Genomic DNA, 24,026 nt, shown 5'->3' with positions numbered 1-24,026 from the left:
TTTGTTTACTGTTATTAAAATGTTGAATGGAATATATTAACCCACAAACATAGACTATTTGAGGTATTAATTAGTATTGTATAACGACATTGTGCCTTAACACCAAAATAAAATGTGTTTAATAATAAACCTAAATAAAACAGCATGTGAGTATGTATATTTCTAATATATTGTAAAGGTGATTATTGCCAAGAATTTTGATCATTTGTCCTTACATATTGTTTTAGTGATGTGGAGAGGTTTGCTCTGTTAATAAATGAATATATTAGGATTTATTTTCGTGATCTTTTAATCCATTTGTTCACTCAGTATTTATTGAATATCTCCTTTGTACCAGGTTCTAGTCAAAGTTTAGTCTGAAGGTATTTTTCCCCTTAATATTTAAACACACACACCAGATTTAATTTCTTGTCTATTATATGGAAGGTGTTTGTATTTTAGCCCAAAATAAAATGTTTCAATATTAAGAAAAATTGGTGTATGAAATGCTTTGACCTAAAAATATCAGTGCTAGGTTTGAAATGTAAAAAGAAAGTGTTTTTAATGAGCATCTCATCTTCTAAAATACTGCCTATTAGATAGCATCTTGCATGGATTTCAATTTGGATATTTCACATTAAATATTGATACTTAAGTAAATATTTTTAGTACCATTATTCTGGTAATTTACGAATATATTTCTTAAGGACAAAGCTCTCTGACACCAATATACAATCACCAGCACACACTATAGGCACTTTAATTTTAATAAAATAGTAATAAATTTATAATAATAAATTCTTTTCTAAATACATTGTTAACTTTGCCAAAGAGCAGAGTTTTTCCATTTAATTGTAATTAATTTTTATGATATTTTGATGCTGACTTCGGGTGGTGAGTCTAAATCCCACAGTCTCTTAAGAAAAACCAAGAATAGTGCTTACTATATTGATGTGGTTATGGCTTTTGATTGACTAAGGACAAGTGCCCTTAACTACTTTTTTAATTACCTCTTTATTATTGAGTATATGACCAAATTGGAAGAGGAGTGGGAGCTAAGGAAAGAGAAAGTGTGAAAAATAAGGAAAGCTTTCTCCTTCACCTTTTAGAAAATTAACTAGCTGTAAAATGAGTAGGTTGGACTAAATGACTGTAAATGTTCTTTCTGTCTTTAAAATTTATATGAAAACACCCTATTAACCCATTTTTCATAGCTAGTCTTTGAGGTTTGGCATAATTGTTGTAAAAGAAAAAAGGGACAGGATTTTGTATTAGACTTTTTATTAGGTCTTCTATTTGTTTATTACTATTTGACCGAACCCTAATAAATTGCCAACATTAGGTTCAACAATATGTATAAAGCACCAAATATTTCCAGCTGTTCCTTATATGAGAGCTTTCATTATTTTGTTTGAATTGTGTTAAACAAAAATTCAAACTGATTATATTTGTCTTGTAAGTACAGTAACTGTCAAGCTTGATTTAAATGCTGATTTTGATTAATCACTATTTAAAATTTGCAGGAGCCTCCCAAATTTACACCTGCAGTCTTGACCTCTTTACTTTGTAGTTGCCCCTGGACATTTTCTCTGGGTTGCCCCACCAGCACATTAATTCCTCGTGTCGAAAACACAACTCCTTGTGTTCCCCCGGCAAGACATTATCTTGGCTATTTTCTCAGTTAACTAAGCTCAAACCCTGAGCCATCCTTGTTTGATCTTTTTTTCCCCCTCACTCCTTCACATCCATTGAGGCACAAAACTTATCGATTCTAGTTCCTTTACCTCTCATAACCATCTTCTTTCCATTTCCTCCACCCCTTCAGTTCAGGACTTCCTTCTCCTTTATCTAGAGTGGTTTCTCTCCCTGCCCCTGCTCTAAGCTGAGAGAGGACCATTTCTGAAGCATAGTTTCAGTCCTGCCTGCCCTTTTTCTGCTCAAAAACCTTCTAGGGCTGTTATTGCCCATCAGATAAAAGTCTAAAGTCCATAACAAGATGTTCATGGCCTCTCAACAACTGGTACGGATACTAACCTTATCTTCCATCCTGTTCTTCCCCCACAAGTACCACATTCTTTAGTCAAAATGAATGTGACTGTGCATTGTTCTTTTAAAGTTCATGCCTTTCCCTCTGCCCGGAAATATCCTTCTTTCCGTCTCCCTTTAAGTTTTCTTTATCCCTCAGAGCCCTCATGGTATTCCCCAGTTGCGTGGTTTCTCCTCTGCAATCCTTCAGTTCTTCGTACCTCACTTGTCAGGCTTAGGTCCCTTAGCCCATTTTCCTTTAGATCTTGTCTTCTATCCCATCTAGGCTGTCAGCTTTCTGAAGGCGGAAGCTCCCTATTGCCCTTGCCTCCTTGGTAAATCCCCTGTCTATAACAGATAGTTAAATATTCAATGAAAACTTATCGATTGGTTGATTTAATAGTCATAATGGCTACATTTATATATTTTGCATCTTTTTCTTTAAAGTTTTAGGTTTTTCTTGAAATTGTGATTCATTTTTACCCCAATTTTTCTCTAGCATGCTATTTGTTTGGATGTCCTGCCTTAAGTATTTCTAAATCATATGTAAAGCCTTAGATGGGGAAAGTGGTAATGTAATAAATATATTTTTTTTGGTGTAAAATAATTAGTTTATTGACTCTCTTGAAAACTTTTCTTATTTAATTTTACCATATTTCTTCCCATAACTCGGGGAAGGAATGTGATGGGAGAGTGAGGAAAGAATATAGGTAAAGCACTGACTATATGTAAGATAAAGAACGTGGACTTTTTAATCACAAACCTAAGTGTAAATAATACAATTTTGAAGTTACCTTACCTTTTGAGTCTCAATTTACTTATCTGTAGAAAGAGAGTTTAAAAATTTTATCTATGAAATCTTAACAACTACCATAGTGCATAGCATGTAGTGGGTCCTCAATATAATTTGGGGGGAATTACCTTGAAGGGTGAGGATCCTTCTAATATCCTCCTGTGAAGTTTAAGTGAGAAAACATGAAAGTATCTAGTACTCAGTAAATGATTTATAGATTAACTGTATTTTATATCACACATTTTCTCCTCACTGTATTGATGTTTTAGGGACCATGATTTTACCTGTGATACTCCTGCACACAATATAATATAATATATCAGTATAGTGCTGGGTGTTATTTTACTGGATTTAAAACAAAATATGCAATGCATTAGTGTATATACCAACTTTTAGTAAAAGCTAAGTACTCAAGCCAACTGGTAAGGTTGTTATTTGGAAATAGCTAGTGGTTTATTTTTTCAGTGTTAGATTATTGAAAAAGAAATGTGAATGTTGAGTAGTTTCATTCTTTGGAAAATAATTCTTACGTGTTATAAACTTTTTTTGTTGCTGTTCTTAAAATGGGGCAAGTACTGTATGGTTATCTCTGAGGAAACGCTTCAGTGTGCCATCGATATTGTTTCTTTATAGAGGAGGAAGAGGACAGTGCTTCCGTGAAAACTGAAGAACGGAGGAAGATGAGTCAGGACAGTGTTCATCACACCTCAGGTAATGAATTGCATAGCTTCCTGGCAAAGCTTATTTTGGTTTTGTTCACTTTCATTTTAGCTGCTTTCTTACTGCTCTCAAGACGTTTACACAGCTCCTCTGAGTTGGCTTGTTTGGTCTGGGTATCTTATGGCTGATAAGCTGCTTAGTCCCATTTAGGATGCATGAAAACCACTTGAGAAGGATTTATAAAGTAAGCCAATTTATACAAGGTATTCCTTCCTGAATTACTTTCTAATGACTCAATTAGCTTTCATTTCTGCACAAAGGAGATTTAGTTGCATAAATTAGCTTATCATCATTGAGGAGGTGTCACTGCTAAAGGACAGTTTATAGATACAACATGCAGTTGCTGTCAAACCTATAAGAATGTAATATAGACATCTGTGTACACTTTGTGCTTGAGCAGAACAGACTTCTGCCATTCAGAGACTAACAGGGGACAACAAGTTGCCCAGGGGACTGGCAATGTAGACATCTCTGAAAAGGTCAACTTGACACAGGCTCTGACAATCGACCCACAGCTCTGTCTTCTTTGATAAAAATCAGATAAACTTAAGACTGCTAATTGATCTGCAGCCTGTTTAAATGTTGGCCATGCATATCTTCATTGCATATGATTAACACAGAAAGCAAATGAATTGGGTAAGAAATGCCAGAGTCCAGTGACAGCAGCATAAAAATTAAAAAAGGACACTGGTGGCCTAGAAGGCTAGGAAGGATGTTCCCCTTATCCATTTCCATTTGGCACATGGCCCCAAGTACTAATTATGACTGAGACTGGAAAAATAACCGTACACACTATGTACAAAATCACATGATATGGACAACTTTTCTTGCTTCTTGTTATTTCCAAATAGCTGGTGATAAACCATATCTGTAGTGCAAGCATGAGGTTAGTTTTGATAAACCAGCAATTATTTTACACAGAAAGAAGAGAAGGACTGCCTTCTTATCAGGACTTTACACCTCTTCATAGCCACATGTCAGCTGAGGCAAGGTCTGCCATATCATCTCCGTGTCCTGCAAAGAGCTGGAGTTGGGGTCACCTTCCCCTCTCTGATATGTCCATACATCACTCTTTCAAGCTGTCAGAGGCAGGGTGGACAAGAAATGCGTGTTCAGGAAGTAGCTTTCCAGAGTCCTTCCTACTGTGACATGTGGAAAGGAAACAGAGACCTGATTCTGGACCTGGACAGGAAAGCAGGAGCAGGTTGCTGCAAAAGGTTTTGGTTTGCTTTTTTCAGAAAGGAAGCGAGGACAAAGTCATTAGATCTTAGCACTCCAGTCCTGTGAAATGCAGCTATAAAACACTGAAGCTAAGCGAAACCTTGCAGGTTATGTTCAATGGTAGTCTAAGTATGTATTATGTATCATGAAGCTTCTGCCAAAAGCATGTAGTTTTCTTTTAAATGTCAGTGAAGGTATAAAAAGTAGACACATATCGATATTTTTTCCACAGATACAAATATTTTGGCTTAAAGCAATTATATTCTTCAAAAACTGTTTTAAAGTAACCATCTCCCAAATGTTTGCCTTTGAGGGTAAGGAAAAAAAAATCAGTTTCCCTCAAGGGAATGCAATAAGTAGATCTAGCTTTTCATGCGATAGCTATAAAGCACTACAATAATTCTTATCTTTAGTGACATGAAATTCTTTTCAAGCAGCAGTTTTAATGCTTTTGCATAGCAGTGATCTTTGCTTTCTTCCCTAGGCTGTCAAAGATGTAACACTAGAAGTTTGTTTGCTACGCAGGGCAGTGAGTTGACAAGGGTATTGCTATCTTGCTGAGCATCACATGACATGAACTTCTAACCTTCCTCAAGAATGTATATATTTTCCACATTGACTGATTTTACTAAAAAAAAAAAAAAAAATCACAGAATGTTCTAATTTTAAATATGTAAGCGAAAACAAAATTAATCTTGTGTTTCTTATAAGTTTCTTCATGTTCAAGCTTATATATCTTGTGTGTGTGTATCCCTTTTGATTTTTTTTTTAACATTTTAGAATATGCTTACCTTTCTAAAATAGTTTTTAAACCTCTAACACCCAGGCAGAGTCTTTGTTTTCTTATTATACATTGTCATCATGTTTTTAAAATCTTTTCATTCTTGCAAAAGTATTTCCAATGTTTATGTGTTTAGTTTATACTTCTATAACAATTCTATTAGCTTGCCCTATGACCTTTTTTTGTATGTTTTTAAAAGCAAGAACAAGTACATTGTTTAAATTCTTCACAGGCTGGCTAATTTATTTTTTTCTTTCTTACCTTCTATTTTAATCCTTCATGCCTCTCAGGAGAGGAAACATAATAAGGTGATTTTTTTATTTTTATTTTTTGTAATTTAAAAAATATAGATTCTAATGTGGAATAAGAAAATTAATTCATGTAGTAAAGACAGCTAAACAGACTTTATTTGTATTTCAGAATGTGTGTTTACAACATTATGCTCCATCCTATTTTAAAAAAAAAATACTCATCTTACATGGATTATTTTTCAGTGTATAGGTCAACAGTGTTAACTTTTGCAAACCTACTGTGCATTTGAAGCTATATCTATGCTTAATTTTGTGTGTATGTTTAGCCATACTTAACATTTTAAAATGTAAACCAAATGAGCTTTCTGCTCTCTAAGGAACAAACAATTTCTAATTTTTATGTCCAGATTTCTTATCAAGAATTCACACATTACTTTCCTGAGGAGACTAAGGCTAAAAAACATATACTGCCAGGTTTTCTCCCTAGTTGTGATTTTTCTACTTTATAACTAGTATTGCATGCTGATAAAGAATAATAAATTGTATGCACATGTAATTGTGTGACATAAACAGGTTATTTTTTTAACACGGCTCACATATGGGGCACAGAAATGAGGTTGATCTTTGGGTAACATCATCATCAAGGTTATAGAAAGCACAGTTGAAATGCATCTTTTTTCTAGTATTGCCAAATCACTAGCTCTGTTGCCTATTTATAGCAGTGAGATTTAATGAAATGCTCATGATGCACATCTAAGGAAAGATGCATCTTGCACACAGTGGGGGTCTCTCTTCCCCTCATGTGTTCCTGTAACTCCCATTAGTGTTAATGGGAGTTTCACCAAGTGCATCGAGGGGAAGAGAGACCCCAAAGTGATAAGGATTATGTGTTAGAAATCACCATATAGTTTTCTTTCTCTTCTTCACCCCCCACCCCCCTCCCCCGAGAATCTCTTGAGTGAGAACTATTGTGAGAGAATGTGAAAAAGAGAAGATCAGTCTGGACAGCTGTGGAGCCCACTGGGACGCTGTAGCTAAGCCAAAACTTCTCTAGTTATTAGCCCTGGTTTTATTTCCTCCATCGCTTTGGACCAAGCCTAAGGCTGAGCAGCACGGGGAACAGACAGGAGCCTTGACTGGGGAAACGAGCTATTTAGATCCTTTTGCCTCCTGGCCAGTTACTGTGGGGGACGGCCTTGCATGTGAAATGATGTCATCCTCTCTTTGCTCTAATTCCTTGACTTTTAAGCTGACACTGACGGACTGCATGGGGCGCAACATTTGACCCATTTAGCAGTTGATTTAATCTGACTAGAATGTTTCAACTTCTAAATCTCTATTTGTCGAAATAAGTGGTTTTTTAAAGGAAATCAGTCACTTTATTATTAAGTGATTTTTTTTCCCTACCAAAAAAAAAAAAAAAAGAAAGAAAGAAAGAAAACTGACAATGTTTGGAGTGATCTGGCCTGCCGGAGTGCCCTCTAGTGTCCATTTATGGAGTTTATTTAATATATGTGTGGGGGAAAAAAATGTAATGAAGGGTGACCACAAGCATTGTTCGTTTTTGGTTGGATTACCAGGCTTGTGTACATCCCTGCTGGTATCAGTGATGAGTGCTCAAATGCCAGTGTGCAGAAATCAGTAAGGTGTCTCCCCTGCTCTCTGTCTGTCTCCCTCCTCTTCCTCCTTTCCTCCCCCTCCCATTGTCCCTCTCTCTTTTTTTAATTCCTAGAAAACAAGAGAAAAAATTTTAATAGGGGGATTTTTCTAGGTTCTTATTTTCTAGTTCTTTATTTTCTTACAAGTAAATTGAAAAGTAGCATTCTAATTATCCTAAGTATTGAGACTCCATATTATTCAGATTCTCTTCTTTGGCTTTAAAAAATGTTTTAGATATTAAAGAGAATTTTAAAAATTTCTAACATACCTAACACTTTGTGTAAATCACAAACTATGTGTAATAAGACGGACACCCTAATTACATGCTAATGCGACTAGTTGTGTTGGAATTGCCAAGAAGCCTGCTGTTTGAGAGCCATATAAAAAAACTATGACAACAACCCTGCTCCAGCATGTGTCTCCACAGTTATCTCCTCAGAATTCAAAGATGACATTCCAATGATGGAAGCTGTCAGCATGTATATGCTCTGCCTGGCTAGTGAATACACGGACATCTTATTGATATTACTGGCATTCTTTTTGCGTTAACTCATCAAAACTCAATAATCATGAAATTAAAAACAGGAAACAGTTCTCAGTGTAACAAAAGCATCCAGTGTATTTAACTCTGCATTTCAGTGCTGTGTTTCAGGAGACCCACATTGTATAAGTGACAAAGCATTTATTACCCCGTTTATTGTGGTATTACTGAGCAGAGAGCACTAAATAATCAATCAGTTAATGGTCTGTATGGCAGTTTGAGCACATCACATCCATTGTGCTTATGCTGTTAGAAGGATGAGCTGGTAACTCCAGTATATGTTGCATGTTTATTCAGAGCCTAATGTCCTAAACTGGGCTGTCAAAATCTGTTGAAAAATGCAGCTTCAGCATTGGTAATATCGAAGTTGCTGAAATATTTTAGAGATAACTTTGAGAGGCTTTGGGTATAAATATCCCCAAAGAAAAAAGCTGTAATTAACCTTTATATTATTTCCACTTTATCCTCTTCCTTTAACCAGCTTTAGGTTTTATGATTTTTTTAAAATTTGGTTCTCTTTTTGATTTTACATTTGTACATTAGCTCCTTTATTATTATTTTTATAAAGTGTCCCAAATTCTGTGAGATGGTTATTTCACAATGTGTTTGTCACATCTCATGGATATTGCTCATTGTGAAGTATAGCAGTCTCATCTTCAAAACGTGTCACAAGTGGGCTTAGGTTTGTTATATGAAATAAGTGGGAAGCAACTTTTAGGTGCTGGTTTGATGAGAACATGTTCCAATTATAGGTTTTAGATGAAAGGAAGGGAAAGAAAAAAAGGCATTCAGAATCAGATCTCTTTGAAAATGGTCTTAAATAGATGATAGTAAGAAGTAGGATTCTTGTGTGAATGTAGTAAAATGTTTGTTAAATCAGGACAGAATTTTTTTAGACAATTTGGTGGTCTGAGATGGTCCTTTAATTTATATTGGTTCAATTTTAAATGACGGCTCATTACATGAAAGTTCTAACTCATGCTTTCTCTTTCTTTTTTCCTAGGAGATAAAAGCACTGATTATGCTAATTTTTACCAGGGTTTGTGGGACTGTACAGGAGCTCTTTCTGATGAATTGTCATTTAAGCGGGGTGACGTGATTTATATTCTTAGCAAGGTAAGAAGATACCCCAAAATGACAACTGTAAAAAGGGAATACAAAGCTCAATTTTTATGCATGTGGATTTACAACACTAGGGAAAAATGCCAATTGGAATTCTTCTAGGTCCTTGTTAACAATTGGGAGTTCACAATAATTAATTATTTTGTCAAGTGAAATATAATCACATTTTAAACACAATCAGATAACAGGATTCAACTTAGCAGTGTGTTTACCTATCACTTCAGCCCTTGGCTCACGTCCATCGCTGCTTTCTCCAGAAACAATATACTTATGTGAAAGTTAACATTGTAAGGTATTAGGTTATTTATTATGTTTTTCTTTCCTCTTCCTTTCTATTCTTCAGTGTGCTTATTCTGATTTTGTCTGCTATTCACTACTGGAAACACTGTGTTTATAGAACAAGTTTTTCATCTTTATGTAAATACATTGGGTGTTCCGACAATTTAAAAGAAATGCTTTTCTATTCAGACAGGTTTAGGTAATTTTTTTTTTAAGTTTAACATACTGATTTATAAACATAATGGCAAAGTATATTGCTATGAATTTGTCTTTATATTCATATATATAAATCTTTGTCTCTGCTTCTTAAGATACTGGATTATTCAAAATCTTTCTGTCCTTGATCTAAAAGTCAAGTTTCTTATTGTGATTACACTTCTGATAACATGTGTGAACTTTCTTAATTTTCATGTTTTAATTTCCCCTACTGTAATATGGGGATTTTAAAAAAATCTCCCACTCTCTACTTTATGAGGCTATTTTAGAAACAAATGATGTATGGAAACAATTTAAATATAAGTAGAGAAATTTTAAATAAATCATAAGTCTAGGCGTTTAATGTGGTTTCTTGACTAGAAATATTTTGGACTTTTCTGAGAGATAATATGATTTAGATACAGAAGAGAACTTGGAAATACGGTCACATATTGAATTTTTAGCACTAGATGACTGGTGCATAAAATCATTACACAAAGAATCACAGAATGTTAGAGTGAGGGGGTCTTAGCAATGATCATACATTTTTGGTGTTACGGATAAGGAAACTTGGCTCAAGAAAGTGCCAGAGCCAGCTAGGTGTTTTGACTCTCAGGCCAGTGTTTTTCCCTCTATTTTCTTTTTTGTGCTCTTTCCTTCCCTCTCTCCCTCCTACCTCACCCCTTTCTTCCTTTTTTCATTCCTTTCTTTCTTCCCTCTTTCCTTCCTTCTCTCCTTCTTTCTGTCTAATTTGAAACCATCATAAAGCACATACAATGTGCCAAGACACATTGTACACACCAGGAATCCAAAAAGAATAAGATATAAGCACTTGCAATTTAGTAAATAACATAGAAGACATTGAATTGTATACTTTAGACAGGTATATTTTAAGGCATGTTTATTATACCTCAGTAAAGCTGTTTTTAAAAAGCAATAAAAAAAAAAGATATAAGCACTTGTAGGTTATTGGGGAAAGAAATATTTAGTGAGTAAATACAGCCAGCTGTGATAATTGCTAGTTAAGGTGCCCAGAGCCAATACTTGTCACTTATTTTCCTCAGTCCTCTGCTCATTAGTGTAGGCTTTTTGTTTGTTTGTTTCCAGAAAGATGCTTTCAGTTCATGGAAGCTATAGATAAGCCACATTGCAACTCCTGATTAAACCTGTTATTGAGCATTTAATTGTCCTGAGTTAAGACAACAGCTTTTTAATTATTTAATATAAAAATTAAACTGATTGGTTTCAATTCTTGTCAAGAAACTCTCTTGGAATCATTCTCAAATTTACTTAGCTCACAGTTTCTTTAACCAATTTAGCTGCACTTGTGTATAAAATTAAAGGTTGGCTAGCTTCCACTAGGAATTTCAGATTATGGGGGTAAATGGCATATACCCATTATACTCCTTTTGCAAATATGAAACCCACATGGATCTGTTCTTAAAACCTCCTTTATTAATCAGGTTGTCTTTGTCATTGAAAGCCTAGGTGGAGCCCCAACCTCCAGGATCAGCTGTGAAACAAGCAGCATTCCTGTAGGCATGCCATTTCTGCCATTGACTCAGAAAATCATTTTCTGTTAACATGAAATTAAAAGTATAATCATAGGTGTATGTCATACTTCTAGGATTCTGGGAGAGACGGTTCCTGTTCTCACAAAACTGTGTTGTGGAGATGGTAGTCTTATTTGTGAAGCCTGATCATAGAACTAGGCTTAGAAGTGGTCCCTTGGTGGGATTTGGACATATCCTGGGCCACTGACAGGTATCTTGGCTGTTGGTAATCAGGTTACTTTGGGGTTGAGTATATGTTTATGAAGACTCTTGTTTTCCCACCTTGCTTTGAGCAAGTTTAGATAGGAATCTATGGAGACTTTCTAATAATTTTTATTGGTTTGGCCTTCCAGTTTTATCAAAATTTTGGCAAACACATACCATAAGTTAATACCATAAATTCACTTATTATGTGAATGATGACTGCAATTTTGAATGCTTGGTATTACTATAAATTAAGAACCAAAGTGATTAATAGAAGAGAGCAAAAAAGTGCTAAAAGGCTGTTTCTTGTTCAAGGTAGAGCCAATATTATGTACTGATAGATTTTTTAAAAGTACAATTAGTATAGAAATTGCTAGCATTATTATATGCATAGAAATTTGTTTAATCTTAGAGTTAGATTTAGATTTCTTGGTGATGGCGTGCAATTTTACCATTTTATTTTTTTACACCATCTAGTGGCTCAGAATGAGTGGTGCAGGTAATTGCAGCTAATGTGCACAATCAAAATGGTGTCATAAATTCAACTTTAAATCTAGCTATGGGTTATTACTTTCCTATCTCATGTCAATAAAGTATTAGAATTCATTATGAGAAATTTTGTTTTTCATTCTGAATTAAATGTAAAAATTATATACATAAGGAAGAATACATTTTAAGGAATCTAACATTTGTGGAGACATAGAAAATGTGTACTTTATAAAGAAATTAATGACATGACTTCTAGTAAATAAAATGGCTTAAAAGATTTTAAAGAAATGCAACTTGCTTTTAGTAATTAACTTATTAATAATCTGAAATATTAAATTATCACTTTTTGATTTGACTTATCTTCTAGAAGTTTGTCAGTTCTGAAAACAACCTTTAGAAAAGGCAGCACAAAATAGTATAAGATTCATTCTTTCAATGTAAATGAATATTTAGACAAATCAGGAAATAAAATGACATACATTATAATGAAGAGTATTTTAATTTTGTAAATGTAATGGCAGAAAAACATTTAGCCAGTTTGGAGATTAGGCTGTCTTCATTAAAAATCACTATGAAAATATAGTGTTATTTAAAAATTCAGTCTTATTTTTCTGTTTTGCAAGGAAGCCTTTATTGGGTGTCAGCTGTGCTCTGTCAGCCTAGGGGTGACTTATTTATTTTAGGCCTTTTGTGAGAGTTATAAAATCTCAGCCTTTATTTTTTTTCCATAAAAGTCAAATGTTCCAATAAAGAAGGAAGGGTAGGCAGATACCATGCCCATCCCCCTTCCTTTTTAACATTTTCCAATTAGCAGCTGTCATGTGACCCTTGGCTGAGCTAGCCCCTCCTTCAGAGTGTCTGGCATTTTCTTAGTTTTAACCTTTGAACTTCACTAATAATAAATCTGAATACTGCTTGCCTGAAAAAGTGAGCCAGCAAGTTTTTGCTTTACAGTTCTTTTCATATTGGGTCACTGCTGTTTTTTGTATGTGTTAAAATAAAACGCTTCAATAGTTCAGTGGGCATTTAGAAATCTTTTTTTTCCCTTAAAAAAAAAGGAACACATTTACAGGAATGGATGAAAGTGAAATTTGTGATTTTAATGACAGCTGCACTGTCAGTGAATTAATTCTGAAACAGCAAGGCTTGGTTTCAGATTCATGTGATAGGGGTGAAATCATACTTCAAGTAGAAAAACTTTTAATTAATTTTTTTTTTTTTAAGGAATCAGATTGTTTAAAATCAGGCTAAATCCTTTTACTTGTTTGCATGTCGACTTTATTATCATCTAAAACATTGACAGAATGTTGTAGTTAATAGTATTTTCCTAGAACCATGTTTGTGAAATTTTATAATTTCAATAGCAGGATCCAGATGATATAGCAATAGGCATATTCCATAGCCATGCATACCTCTTTGGTTATCTTGCTGTTCTGGATTTACATCCTGTGTTAGTTTATCTTTCAATCTGTACTCATTGGTAAATTGCTAACCACATTCTTATCCTTACATTTAAAGCAATAAGTCATTTTTAGGGACTTAATAACAGACAAGCTATACTTAAGCAGGAAAGAGGCACACTACTTTGATATTAAGAGAAAAATAAGAGAGTTAAGAATTCTGGAATATTTTATCTAGTCTAATGCATATGTGAGTTTAGTTTTGTGGCCTTCTGAGAAATTTTTTATTAACTCAAAAACAGGACGTGTAAGTTAAGACAGTGGACACTCATATACAATAAAGGACATTTTTTTAGTGTCTATTCGTTGGGGATTCAAGCACTCCCACCCCTTATATCTGTTTAGTCGACTTGTTCCAGTGATGGGTGAATTGTAACTGTCATTGACCATTTGCTTCTCATTATAAGAACGTAAGGATTCACTTACTATGGCTTTTTTGGCTTCAACCCTATGAAAATAAATGGAATGAAAGTCTTGCTTAGCTTTACTGGCAGAGGGAAATACCACATTACCTTTTACCTTTATCTTAGTTTTTCATTTGTGACCATGTGACCCAGTTTGCCACAACTAGCATGGCCTACTGCTGAAGAGTAACAAGGACATCTCAATATGGAACATGCATTGTTGACACTAAGCTGGTTCCAAATTATTATCGTATTTTATAGCCTTTGGGGAAGGAGGGGAATATTTGTATTTGTGATTGCATTTATTGGGGTCTGGTGGCATTTTGTGTCTATGCTGTTAGTATGGACGTTGTGGGCTAGGGTACAGTGGAAGCATTAGCCAGGCTGACCTCCTGATTAGCACCCACCTCCTCCTAGTAGCAAAAAGCAGTTTATGGACACAGCACCATGTCAGAAAGTATTCTAGTTCTACTCATAGGACTTCTCTTGTTACCTATTTGCAAACAGCAAGTACTTCCCTATTTTTTCTTTCATAAAATGGAGAAAGTATTCCAGAAAAATGTTGGCAATGAAAGGGGAAGATGCTGGCAGGCTCAGCCTCCAGTGGCTTGAGAGGTAGAGGATAAGCCAGAAGGTAGAGAGGCAAGGTGAGAAGGTGGCAGAAGAGGGGGCCGCTCAAGGAGGGAGCCAGGCTGCAAGGTTTTCCTGCTTTAATCCAGCATGGAATAATCAGGAGTTTGCCAGAAACAAAATAAAACCTTAAAGAAAAGCACTACATCAATATTGTTTTTTAAATCCTAAATTGAGCAGTCCATGATTTCTTTTGCCTTCTCCACCCCACCCTGCCTCGAAAATCAGGAACTCCCTCAATGTATGTAGCACACTCACTCTTAAGATGTCTTACTTCTGATCCCTTTAGATCATGAAGCTAGATATTTCAGGGAAATTATTAGGTATGAGAGAGTACAGATAGATATACTACCAATTAAGGGAAGTTTTAGAGTAAATGTTTAATAGATTACAGTTAAGTGACAGGTGTTCATCATTGAATATTTAGCTGTCAGAGAACAACCTGACAAAATTCTAAGAAAATGTTTTGTTCCTTAAATACTTATTCTCTTTAGAACATCAGATTCCCTTTGGAAGACCAGGGTAGAGACCTCCTCATAATAATTAGATTGCCTTATAGTGCATTCTAAAATATTCTAGTTTTTTGTTGCCCTGGTATTATGCTACACCAATTAGTGAGCAGGGAAAGGTAGGGAATGAAAAAGTATTTATTGAGCACCTACAATGTTGTGTTCTCAGCACTTACTGTGCTTTCACTAATCTAATTCATATGATAACCCTATAAAACATATGGTATTATAGTTTTGTAGATTAGGAAGCTGATGCTCAGTAAGATTGTTATGGAAATTGCCTGAGAATACCCAGCTAGTAAGTGTCTTCTCCAGGAATTAATGAAGGTCTGATCCTAAAGCCTTTCCTCTTTCTACTTTACTATACTTGTGGGCCTTGATTAGGACTTTAACGTTTTTTTTGTACCAGAGATTGTTATGATCATATCCCACTTCTAACAGTGAGTCATTTATTGATAGTATCTTCTGCATAATTAAACCTTTTTAGATGATCAAAATTATTCTATTTTTTAATGGACACATATTTGATGAACACTTATTATGGCAAAGTACTCTTCTGAGCAGGATCCAGAGACGCCACAAACTAGCTTTCTTTCAAGGATACTGCAGTTGAGTTGTAGAGAAAACCAACCCATGAAATAGAAAACAGTTATAGAGTACAGTGTAGGCTATAGATGTTGTAGTGCTGGAGAAGCAAGCCCTGAAGAATGGGAGATCAATAAAGCTTGGAGTAATTAAGGAAAGATTAGAATTTCGTGTGTGGATGGAGTTTAGTCATTTGACAAATATTTGAATGCTTATTTTTTGTGTCTGTTAAGCACAATATCCAGAACAATAGCTATGCAATGTAAAGGGGTGGACAGTCCTATCAATGAAAGAATAGCATAGAGCCAATAGGCAATCAGTCACTCAAGATCACATCCTTCCCTTATCTTGAAGAATGGTGGACAGCCAGAGAAACACTGTGAGAGACCAGACCACCCTGATGTTTCCAACCTAGTTTTCCTACCTCATCTTATGCCACTTTCTCCATATCTCAGTCCTGTAACTTTTGTGTTAACCAGACTGTCAACTACTTGCTCTTCCCTGAACACAGCACATTCTTTTATCTCTCCAGGCCTTTGCACATGTCATTTCTTACTCGTTTCATGACTCTCTCTGGAGCCTCAGCCCAACTGTCACTTTTCCACATAAAGCCTCCCAGGTCTCACTATAGAGTTAGTTACTTCTCTTTTTACAAATTTCTTCTCTCTCTCACCCAACACTCAATGTTATGATTATCTGTCTCTCTCAACTCTGGTCTTCTTGAGGTAGATATTGTGTCTTAAGTATTTTTATATTCCCAATACCTAACATTATGGCAGATAAATGTTTAGTATGTGTTTACCAAAGTACAGTTAAAAATAGGGAATAATACTGACTTCTTAAAATGATACAATCATAGAGTTATGGGAACCTTAGTTCTAGCTTTTCACTTTATAGGTAAAGAAATTGAGGCTCAACATAATTTGGGTAAAATAAATAAAAGACCAAAGGAAAAAGGACCACCTGGGTGGAGACCTTAAAAGACAATGGAGTTTCTGCTGTTGAACTTTCACCTTGGTCCTAAGCTTCTTGGCAGCCAAACTGAAAACAGGATAGACAGGGAGCTAATAATTTTTTTTTTTAATCATAAAAGAGGGATCTTGGCTTTTCCCAGCACTGGCTACTTTTTTTTAAAAAAAAAATCCTCATACGAATTTCTAGAATCTACACTGATTATCTGGCCTCAACAACTTTATATAATAAGTGCAAGAGTGGGAGGTAACAGCCACAGTAAAAAAAAAATTTATAGTAAACATAACAAAGATTTCATAAAAGTAATTCTGTGAGGGACCAAATGCATAATAATTAGACTTAAGTATGTAACTGGATTACTGTGGAGTCTTGATGAAGAATATAAACAAAAAATTCTTCCCTGAAGAACTTGGGGGTTGTCCAAGCTCACATACCTAGTTAGCAACAGAGCTGGAATGAGACTCTGGGTCTTCTGAGAAAATGATCTTGAGAATAACAAGGAGCTGAAAAACCAGCAGATTTTCCGTTATACCTGCCACACTGTTTCTCCCTTTGCAGGTCTGTATTAACTTCTTCAGTGCTCATGAGTAAATTCAGCTGAACTCATTTCTTCTAAGAACCAGAATTACTTGGTCCCAGTTCCAAAGCGGACAGATACCTTTCTTTCTCTAGATGGGATTTAAGCTGTGTAGATGAGGCATCCCGTTTAGTACATTTGAAAACATGGTGGGCAACAGCCTGTCATGAGTAGGAGCAACACACTTCAGGTTGTGCAGCTAAACTTGCATGTGTAACATGTTTCAAAACAAATGTTTGTTTAGTCATTACTAAAATTCTTTAAATTAGTCTAATATACACAAAGGAAAAGATGTTTCTATTGGAATTATATTTCTTAAGAAAATATTTAGGATAGTCAACTAACTGATGCATCATCCAGAATGAAGTTTGAGTCTATTTCATCATCCAGTACCTATTTATTGGATACCTTTTACTCATCCTGCAGTATGGGACATGTAGATCAAGTGTAAGGCCTTCCCCTGATCTCAGTGATTTTGCACTTTATTTTGGTTGAAGGAATGAAACCAATATACATAAAATCCGCTTAGGAATAAATGCTGAGCTTGAAGTGAGAGATATAAGTATGGATTAGAAAATTCAGAGAAAAATTTATGACAACAGAGTAACTTGAGTCGGGTCTTAGTCATTGAATAGGATTTGGCTGAGAGAGGAGAGACTTCCCCAGGAAGGGAGCTTCATATACATAGAGAGGAATAAGTGTAGTGTGGAAGGTTGGACTGTGTGGACCAGAGCAGTGACAGGAGAATGTTGCCTGCAGGGTGGGAGCAGGCCAAGCAGAGGAGTTTGTAGTTAATGCAGTGGGGAGCTAGGATAATTTCTTGCACAGCAGGGTGAACTGCTGAAGAGAGTTGCTGGGAAGAACAGAGAGGCAGAGCTGATAATGCAGTAATCCAGGATAAGGTGATGAAGGCCTAACTAGGTGTAGAGGGCAGTGGGTGAACCTGAGCACAATTAATAGAGTCATGTGCAGGTAGGTGAAATACACTGAGTCCCCTCTACTGATTACCTAACATTCTCTACAAATCATCAGTCTGAATATCAGTTTTTACCGTATGGTATTATGACTGTTGACTGTGTAGAAATTTGAATTAAATGTGTTTTTACTCTGGAATATAAACTAAAATTTGTTGTAAGAATTAAATTCTAAATATTAGCTTCCTTACTTGTCCTTTGTCTCTCTTGCTTTAAAAATGGAGTGCACAGTGCAAGGAGAAAAAACTAGTAGTTATTTGAGTCAGAGGAACTCAAAGTCACACCTGCATAGTAAACCATAAAGTAATGAGGTTGATTTCCACAAGCCATCAGGAAACATGGTCTTCAAGCAGAATGGTGGTGTTCAAACATTTTCCTGAACGGTGTTGTTTAAACATTATGGAGGACCTTAGAGATTGTGAGTGTTAATTTCCTCATTTAGCATGTTAGAATACTAAGATTCAAGCAGTTAATGTGTAGATAGCACCAGCAGAGCACATGTTGTCAAGTTCCTTTTGTGTATTTTAAGAGAATCTTTTGAAATGATGGGTGTATGAACAATGAAGAGATTATTTTGAAGCTTCTAATCAAAGGTAATATATAGGAAGAAGCTAAACAGTTGGCCTTAAGAAAGTATTTATGTGTTTTAAATAGTTACCTAGTTTTCCTTCCAATACAATGTTTATGAATAGTTTGAGAATATCACAGTGAATACTTGGAAAACAATGGTAAAGTCCACTGGTTCTTAAACTTACTGTGTTTAATATTTTGTGAATAAAATTACTTTCATTTCCACAAAAGGCTAGGACGTTTTGAAGCACAGATATATGAGTATGTTTGGAATTAGGACACCATCTTTTAACATTTTCTAACACCTGTTGCTTTCAAACATATCAGTAACTAATTTCTGAAAGACTAGTACATCACAAAGTCTTATTAGTGTTTCAGGTTTCTGTTAAGGCAGCATTCTTTTACCATATGGTTTGCAGAAAGTGGATTAATATACTTGAGAAATGAGAAATATGGCTCTGAAAAGGATTTAAGTAAATGTTGGGGCCTTATTTAAGTGAAAAGTAATATACCAGCAGAGAGAAAAGATTTAGTTAATGAGTAAACATGGACATACGTTCACTATTGTGTTGGATAATGTCTCTGTCTTACTTTATCAAAAGTAGTCTTTTTTTCCTGCCTTATCACACAATCATTTTAATTTATTAACTAATAATATTAACTTGGGCCTTAAATTTTAACTACGAAATAAAACAAAATGATTTTAGTGGTGTGAAACTTGAAAACACTGTAGTTAGATCGCAAGCAGTCAGTGCCACCTTAGGGAGTTGTTTTCTCAGATTATTGGCCAAATTTGGCTTCTTTTTTTTTTTCTGCTTTGACTACCACATTACATTTTGCCTTGGAGCCATCCATTTTGCAGATATTGAATTACTTTTGAGTACTATTTTTATACAATAAGCATCACTACTCCTCTGAATCTTGATAGCATTACTGCGGGAGGAGAAAGCAGCTTTGTGTTAGTAATTACCTAACATTGTCAGAAGCTGACTGCAGGCCTCTTTCTAGTGATAACAGAATAACCGCATAATGTAGCTTTATAGCACATGATTAATAGAAAATAATTACACGTCCTACAAAGGGACGCAATATTTCTTATAAATTGACTAGAATGGTTTCCTGTAGATTAAAGGACTCTTCATTATTTTATCAGTTCTCCTGAAGTACAGTCACTTGCCTATGTTAGCATTTCAGTTGATGTTAAGAGCCGAATAGGGTGAAGGATACCAGATGGCAGACCTTCTTGTACCTGAGATGTCGTGTGCCATAGAGATGACATGGTGCTTCCTAACCTTTCAGAGATTTAGATGGCAGCCTGGCATGGTTTGTCCCTTTATTTTTCATTTATTAACAAGATAAGGTTTGAGGGTTGTTTTTTTAATGGTCCACATGTGACTTTATACAGCAATACTATCATTAGTATGTGGGTCACAAGGCAACATTGTATCGATTGCATTATTTTCTACTGTAAGTAATGTATCATTCATAATCACATTTGTTTGGGGGCAGCAAAGAGGAAAGGTATAGACAGGTTTATTTCCTTCTTCAAAAGGAAACCTTGTATGATATTGAGTCTTCAGGCCGAACTTTAGAATACTGTACTCCAAGAAGCATTTTCAGTCCAATTGATAGGCTGCAAATGGTTTAATTGGGATTCATGTTGCTCAGGAGGCTCATATAGAGGATGGTAATGATAAAAGTAAAAGCTCCTGTGTTTGCAGTCTTGTCGACATACTCTAACGGCTGCAGTGTAAATCCATAAATTTGCCTCCTAGATTTTTACCTCACTATATTTTATCTTATCTTTTAATTCAACACAGGAGTATTATATGGAATTCTTTATTAATGTAAAGTAATAAATATCCTGGTTTTTATTTTTACCCTTTTCTGATTTATATCTGTGATATTTTAGAGTACCTTTTTGTGGTGTATATTTCATATGTTTTTCAATTTTTTAAAATTAAGCAATGCATTTGAGGTTATTTTAGCCTAAAACGTTTTTTTCTCCCAGAATGTTACTTTTAAGAGGTTTTTTACAGCTGAATAAACTTCTCCCTGCTGTTTACTGCTGTGCTTTCTATTTAATGAATTTTACTTGTCTACCATAGTACAGAGTTCTCTCAAGTGTGTAGGCTGTCATTCATCCTTTGTTGATATGATTTGTTGGAAATCAATTTCTAAAATTTGGGTGTGAGCGAGCTTTCTGAGAATGATAATATACCTTTAATTGATGGTACAGATTATAACCGAAGTAGACTATTATAAACTAACATGAACTTTCTGGCTTGTAATTTGAATCTAAACATTGACACCTAGATTGAGGGCCATTCTCTGGAAGCAGGTTTGGGTCAATAATATGCCCTCTCACTGAATGTTTTCTGTGTCTACCACCGGGGGCTGGTTCCTTTACTCTTTTCTAATAATCAGTTTTACAAATCTTAGACTGGGTACTGGTAAGAGCTTTCACACTCACATTTACCCTGTTAACTGCCCATTTTGAAATCTTACAATGTAGGTTTTTGACCTGTAGAAAGTTAAGTACATTTGTTTTGTTAAGCATTAGGTTGTAATTATATTCACTGCCTTAAAAATTGAAAAGGGCAGTTTTATTAGGTACCTATTAGGATATAATGGTTGCTAATTGCAGCTTTCAGTAAGTTGGTATTTTCTTCTGATAAATATGTCCTACATAGGTTATAATCATCATCATTGAGTTCTGGGCATCAGAGTATTCTCATTGCTTAGACAGTTTTGTCCAGTAAGTTCACACTGTCAGGGAACTTTTAAACTTAAAATCTTGAGTCCACTGCCTCACAAGCCAGAGTTGTGCCCTTGTGAGAATAAGTGCAGGATTAGTCTTTTTGCCCCCTTTTCCCTCCACTTTCAATGTTCCTCCAATAAGTCTAATACTGACACTGCCCACTGTTTGAAAAAGCACCTATAGCTTTTATCCTATAATCTCTCTATTGATAGACTATATGTCAATACATATGAGTACATGCTAATGTTGCTATATCTGTATTGAAGAATTGTTTAATTTTCCTTTCTGAATGGTCATGCAAATATTAAGTCAATGCAGATGTTACATCTGCATTAGTATTAACATTCCCTCCCCACATATAACTCAATATGTATATGCACATTTATCTATGACTCAAATGTTGGAAAATCATAACCTATTGAATTACTTTGGGAATTGATTTTAAAAATTTATCTTATATGAAAAATTAAATTTGGGTCCTACAATGCTTGTGCACAGTATTGCTTTTGGAAGATATTATTCTTGAAACTTGTAATTCATTTTACTTTGTTTGTATTGTATCTCACTAAACATAAATAAATTTGAGATAAAAATACATTAGTCAATCTGGCAGACATTTGAGACCAGCTACGAAGTGTTCATGATGCCTAAAGCAGTGGTATATCTGTCAATGGAGTAAAAAGGGGTAGAAAAGGAGGCACAGGTTTGTTTATCTCATGTTGCAAAGTTAAATGCAGAAATGACTCATCAATCATGATTTTTTTATTGCTAGATTAATATTTTGCCTTTATAACTTAAGATACTTTTATTTCCTATTGATCTTCCACTGTAAGGGTGAATTGAACACCGCCTTTAAATTCCTTCTACCTATCCTTTATCGAAGGTAGTTTATCATCAATAAAAAGAACAATAAATACCTTATGGAAGCTATTGTGAAAGAACCCATGAATTATTTTGTAAAGAATTTTGTTTATAGTATTAGTGTTTCCTTATCCCCTAATCTATCTGTTTAAAATGTGTGTAGTATAAGATTTTCTTAAGAAGGGGCACACAACCACATTCTAAATCATTTTAGATCATATGAGTTTAATTAGAAATTAATAGTTTATTGTGAAAAAAAAATTTTTTAGCCTTTCTAGATGATAAGCTTTTTGAAGGCAAATGTAGTATCTTAAGGATCCTGGCTTTAACCTTGTAGCCTGTAGCACTAGTGCTGGTAACATAAAAGGTATCCCCTGGCTGTTTGGGGGATGGGAGAGGGAGGGAGGGAGGGAGGGAGACCCAGAGAGAGAGAGAGACCCAGAGAACTAGCTTCCTGAGGAAGTTTCATGTCCTAGGTTCTTACCGTGAGTGACCGTTTCTGTGTTCTGTGACTAGTAATAAACAGGCTTTGTGTTACACATTAATTTAAATCTTTGCCTAACAGCATTTTAAAAGTGTCCAGAAACAAAACAAAGAATGAAAATGTTTCCCTTTGCAGCTCAAGCTCTTGTAACTTTAAAAAAGAAATAACATTTCTAAGAAGTTGCATACAAACGACATTGTACTTACACCAGTCTAAAGGTTAATATTGCATATTGTTTTCAATTAGGAATACAATAGATATGGCTGGTGGGTAGGAGAAATGAAGGGAGCCATTGGCTTGGTGCCTAAAGCCTACATAATGGAGATGTATGATATTTGAGAGTCCTGGGTAAGTACATTTTAATCCAATATTCTGTAATAGCTCTTATGTTCTCCTGGTCTGTTTGTTATGAGTCTTTGCCTTTTTAAAGTCTTTCTAGTTTTCTGATAATACAAAGATTGTGCCCCCAAATCTTTTTCATTTTGTTTGATTTGGTTTAATTTTTAAAATAACTTCATGGAATTTACTTTGGAAATGGATAGATTATTTAGAGAAAGTTCCTTTGATAGTAACCAGCTGTTTTCCCAAACCTTCTACTCTTTAGTAAAATACCACTTTTATGGCCTTTCTGAGCAGCTGAATTGACAAAATGTTGAGTAAACATTCATTTTTTTCCTTGGCTAAAAGTGTAATTCTTTTCTAAGCAGGAATAATCAACATTTTGACTGAAGAAAAAAATAAAAATGCAACTTTCTCTTTCTGCCTACAGAAAAGGAAGTCTTCCACTTGTCTGCAAGTGTTTTGGATTTAGAAGCATCATGAAAGTCTGAGTGGCAGCTCATAACCTTTGTTTTGTTGAACATGGTCCTTGGCTGTTATTGTAGGCAGTCTTTAATTAAAATATTTTTCTGATATGAAATTAAATGAAAGGTGTTAATGTAAATTAGATGCAAGCAGTAAAGCTATACCTGTTGCTATTTTGCAAAGAAATAATTATAGTTTTTCTTTACTCATTTGATTTGTATGAAGAATTCATCACTATTTTATATTTACCAAATAGACACTGCTACTTATGGTGTGAGTTGTAATTTCTCTTAATAGTTGAACATCAATTATTTTTTACAGTGTAATATATAATTTCATTTTATATGAAATAAATTTCATTTTATTTTCATTTTAATTGAATATGTCATGCAAGTTTTTGATAGATGCTGAAGAATGTGGTTATGTTAAAGCTTTGTAGATGATTTATCTTAGTATTTATTTTTCACACAATAGTAACATGTTTTCATGAAAGAAGTTTTACAGATTGGCAGATTTACTTCCTGTTAAATATAGCCACCAGAAATAAAAAGTTACAGAGTTGCAAATGGCAGGGCGTTATCATCTTCAACACAAGTGCAGACCAGAACCATGGTTTGTGCAAA

At 34.8% G+C, this 24,026-nt stretch overlaps 1 protein-coding gene across 1 annotated transcript in view; it reads left to right on the top strand.

Moving 5' to 3' along the window:
• Positions 1 to 23,779, top strand: part of LOC103586889 (src kinase-associated phosphoprotein 2) — a 72,107-nt gene extending 48,328 nt beyond the window's left edge. Inside the window, exons 5-8 of the mRNA XM_008568236.1 lie at positions 3,431 to 3,508; positions 8,974 to 9,086; positions 22,846 to 22,947; positions 23,369 to 23,779. Of these exons, the coding sequence (XP_008566458.1) occupies positions 3,431 to 3,508; positions 8,974 to 9,086; positions 22,846 to 22,938 (284 nt within the window). The 3' untranslated portion in view covers positions 22,939 to 22,947; positions 23,369 to 23,779. The remainder of the gene's footprint in view (positions 1 to 3,430; positions 3,509 to 8,973; positions 9,087 to 22,845; positions 22,948 to 23,368) is intronic.
• Positions 23,780 to 24,026: the final 247 nt, after the last annotated feature.

This window comes from Galeopterus variegatus, unplaced genomic scaffold, assembly GCF_000696425.1.
Source record: "Galeopterus variegatus unplaced genomic scaffold, G_variegatus-3.0.2 Scaffold390, whole genome shotgun sequence".
Classification (NCBI taxonomy): domain Eukaryota; kingdom Metazoa; phylum Chordata; class Mammalia; order Dermoptera; family Cynocephalidae; genus Galeopterus; species Galeopterus variegatus.
This window is presented reverse-complemented; position numbering and strand designations above follow the sequence as displayed.